This window comes from Acanthisitta chloris, unplaced genomic scaffold (genome assembly GCF_000695815.1).
Source record: "Acanthisitta chloris isolate BGI_N310 unplaced genomic scaffold, ASM69581v1 scaffold21488, whole genome shotgun sequence".
NCBI lineage: Eukaryota > Metazoa > Chordata > Aves > Passeriformes > Acanthisittidae > Acanthisitta > Acanthisitta chloris.
In genome coordinates, this window is record NW_008685703.1 from 21,229 (window position 1) to 25,457 (window position 4,229).

Genomic DNA, 4,229 nt, shown 5'->3' on the forward strand with positions numbered 1-4,229 from the left:
TCTGAGTCCAGCTAATGCTGCTCGTGGTCCTCAAAGAAGACCAAGGAGTTCCAAGGAAAATCTGCACTCTCTGAGTCCAGCTAATGCTGCTGACTTCCAGTAAGAGCATACACATGCAGAAATACTTGCCAGACTGCAGCCAAAACTTAAAGGGACTGTCAAAATTAGTAAATTCAAAAAACAAAATCAGAACATATAAAGTATTTTATTTTGTTTTTAAAAAAATACATTAAAAAACTACTTACCTATCATACATACTGACACAGTGCCACCTTGAATATTTTATGCTAAGAGTTTAGTTATCAGAGAATTAAAATGACCACAAACCAACATCTCTGGATACAAAACATCAAAGAGCTGGTGACCCACATATCACCTTGATTAAGTAATATTATTATTCAGTAGCACTTAAGAATGCTTAGCAATTTGAAGAATAAAAACATTCCATTACAACATCAGACACATCCATAAACAACAGTCCTTCCAAATGGATGATGTCATGATGCTGCTTGCCCTCTGTTTATAAACAACACACTTTCCACAGGCTCCTCCTTCCCATGGCTCCTTGTCACTGTCTGTTTAACTGCTGGTAGCACTGGGATGCAGTGGTTTGACTCTTGCTAGTCTGGAGAGGCCGAGTCTAAGGCAGTGAGTAGGTGACTTAACAGAAGCATTTTTCACAGAGGCATTACTGCTTCCTGATGCAGCTGGAAACAATTTTAAAACAAAAAGAAGGTATAAGAAATTTAAGGGGAGAAATAAATCATATTACTGTTTTCTTTATAGTTTTCCTAGAAGAACAAAGAAAGTATTCTAAAGTTACTGCAAAAAGGTCTGAACAACATACCACAGAAGCATGTGAAAATCCACATACTCACCAGGAACCAGGAATCCATCCCATTGGAAGCCAGTGCAGCAGGTATAGTGCACAGCTTTAATTAACTAGCAACACACTAGAGCAACACTGCACATAAAAGCTGTTCCCTGTGTGCTGTGCATTTTCAGGAACTCCCCAGAGAATTACACAATTCCAAGTGGGAAAGGCAGCTTGAGAGAAAGGAGCCAAACAGAAACATGTACAGAAGAGCAAACATGAAGAAAAATCAAAGAAGCAGGAGGCAGCAGCAGCATGCTCAGACACCTTGAGCAAATAAAGCTGCTGAGCATTTGCTTATTAGAGCAGTTAAAACACTCAAACATTTTTCTAATACTTCGAACAGAAAGTAATGCAGCATGTACCAGAGACAAATAAAGCTCTAAACAAGAGAGAAATGGACACAAAACAATCTCTTGGTTAAGATTTTACCCACAGTATGGAAAATATTTTATTTAACTTCCCCCCAATAAAGGGGTTGATGATAATGCTGTAAAAGCAGCACAGAGAAGGACTCTTTGTTAGGAACTGCAGTGACAGGACAAGGAGTGATGGTTATAAATGGAAAGAGGGAAAATTTAGATTAGATATTAGGAAAAAGTTTTTTCCTGTGAGGGTGGTGAGACACTGGCACAGGTTGCCCAGGGAGGCTGTGGCTGCCCCAACCCTGGCAGTGTTCACAGTCAGGCTGGATGAGGCCTTGAGCAACCTGCTCTGGTGGGAGGTGTCCCTGCTCAGGGCAGGGGGTTGGCACTGGATGATTTCTAAGGTCTATTCCAAACCCTGAACATACTATGAAACTATGAGATAGCTTTTCTTCCCTTCTTTTTTTGTTTTAAATCTGTCAAAAGAAAACCTTTCTTTACAAAAGAGCATGAATTTCTCTGAAATTGTTTATTTTTGGTGGCTTTGAGGAGAGATTATTAAAAACTTCAGCCAACTAATGCACCTGTTTATAGCTGCAATCTCACATGTACCTGGTGGTATCCATTTAGGCTTTCTGTCTGTTACAGGACTTGATGCATGTAGAGGGCTCCCAGCTGGTTCCAAGGAACTGGACATCACTTTTTGCCTTGGCTCAGACTGTTGTTCCGTTATCCGCAACGGAGAAACTACAGGTGATGCTTGGTTGGAAAACAAAAGTGACTTTAGAAAGACACTCCTAAGCAGAGAAATCATCATGTAAGATGACAGATCATTGTTCAGCAAAAGCTCTCTGCAGAAATAACAAGTATGGTCTGAGATTGTTACATCTTTGAGCAGTACATATTCATACAGACATGTTAGCCACCAGGGAATGACAGAGAGATGGAGTCAGCTTGGTTGTCTAAGAGCTGAGAACTGGAGGAAGGAAAGAAGGGAGGATACTCACTTTTTTAAACAAGCTTAAAAAAAAGCCAGTATTGAAAGCAACAACACCTGATACTACTCCAAAGGCACTGTCTGGGTGCAAACCCCAGAAAACAAGTGGAAAAATGAAGAGAGGCTCTTCAAAGAGATGAATGTTTCCTGGATGAGGAGTGCAGAAGAAATTTGTCCTGACATACAAAGTCAGAGAAACAGTATCATTTCTTGCCAGTTTGGGGACTGTGTATGAATAAGCTCCAGTGTTTAAATTGAGTGTGAAACTGCAACTGAGATGTCAGCAGGATTAGAGGACAATGTTACACTAAGAAGGGAAAATACAGTTGAAGCAGAATGAATTTCATGGAAAATACAAACTAAATGTGAGGCATCACATCCAAAGCACACCTAATGAGAGAGGCTTTGTGGAGAACTTACTGGGCACAGACTCTGGCTCAGAGTCAGTATCATGCTCTCTGTCATCACTGTCAACTGTCAGTAACTTCTTCTGATGTGCTGGAACTTTGGACACTGCTGCTTTTTGCCTACCATCACCCCTGGGCATGTCTTCATCCATAACCCGATCGAGACCTAAAAACCAGAAAGTGGTTCAATTAATTGAATTCACAGTGAATCTATTCTCCTTCCCAACAAGCAGCAGGTGTTTGAGTCCCCAGAATTGATTTTTGAGATTTTGAATTATACTACACAGACAGATATCATCAACACTTGCTTTCATGTGATTCTCATTTTACTCTTTGAACTAACCAAACTGTACTTTCTCACCATGAAATTTATCAACCTTTATCTGTAATCAAGCTAACAAAGGCACAGCAAACAAAAAAAATGGATCAAAGAAGTCTGCAACAGCACAGCAAATGTTTGCTCATGTTCAGTTGATCCTTAGGCACTACAGACCCATTAAGGAGTTGAGGCTAAGTGTAGCTTCTTGAAGAATTGAATAAACTCATCATCTAAAAACATCACACATCTGTTGCAACTAACTTTTAGTGACCTGTAACAATCTCACTCAGCAATCCACAGGTTCCCATTTTAAGGCAGGCACTTAATATTGAATGAAAAAGTTAACACATTCTTCAGTCTTTAATCTTTATTTGACATAAAGACTCTCTTTTCCACATCAGTGCAAAGCAGAAACTAATGGAAATAAAGAGAAAAGCTACTTAAATGCTCTCTCTGAAAAGACAAAAGTATGAGAGCAACTTACCTAGAAGTTCACTGTCTACACTGCAGTTGGAAAAACAGGGTCTCCTCTGTATCTTTTCTGGTTCAATATTCTTACCTGCTTTAAGATCCAGAAAAAAACCCCAAATAAAACATGTAAAATATTAGTATGCAAAAAACACATTATAAAAAGTAAAAATATTCAGAAATGAAAATAGCTAAAGTTTTCATCTGTCTCTAATCAAATTACATGTTTGGAAGACCTTACAAAAGAATTACTTTTCTCACAGAAAAAAATCCCCAGCAGCATAACACAGGCACTACCCAGGAATTGTTGTTTTCTTATCATGACATCTTGAAATAAAATGTTTTCAGTCTAAAGAAAAATTTTCAGTCTGTTTCACTGTAAAATAAATTTGTAATTTTCAAATTCAGTACATATAAATAAAGTGTTGCAGTGATGCAAAATAACCTTGTTCTTCTGAATTTTGCACCTCAAGGATGTTTGAAGCTTTTCCTTTGACAGATAAGGCTAAGGCAAGTTCCAAATCTCTTTTATAAAGTTTGTCATCCAAGGATAACCTGGAGGGAAAAAAAGCCAAATAATAAAACAATTACATGAGTGTTATAGATCTATTTCTGACTCACGGAACATTTTAAAAGTCAGATACTTGTGAAGAGGTTAATATTTCAATGCATATTTCTAGCATATCATGTTATGAATATTACAGTCTGAAATTATTTCAACAACTAATGTTTAAAGCACTTTATACTTAGAAGTTTTATGATTGCAAAACATTGTGTATATATATATACATATACATAT

General features: G+C 37.8%; 1 protein-coding gene across 1 annotated transcript in view; it reads right to left on the reverse strand.

The window, feature by feature from the left end:
* Positions 1-522: 522 nt before the first annotated feature.
* Positions 523-4,229, reverse strand: part of RAD51AP1 (RAD51 associated protein 1) — a gene marked incomplete at its 5' end in the record, with an annotated part of 4,884 nt that continues 1,177 nt past the window's right edge. Inside the window, 4 exons of the mRNA XM_009079877.1 lie at positions 523-707; positions 1,852-1,998; positions 2,657-2,809; positions 3,447-3,521. Of these exons, the coding sequence (XP_009078125.1) occupies positions 580-707; positions 1,852-1,998; positions 2,657-2,809; positions 3,447-3,521 (503 nt within the window). The remainder of the gene's footprint in view (positions 708-1,851; positions 1,999-2,656; positions 2,810-3,446; positions 3,522-4,229) is intronic.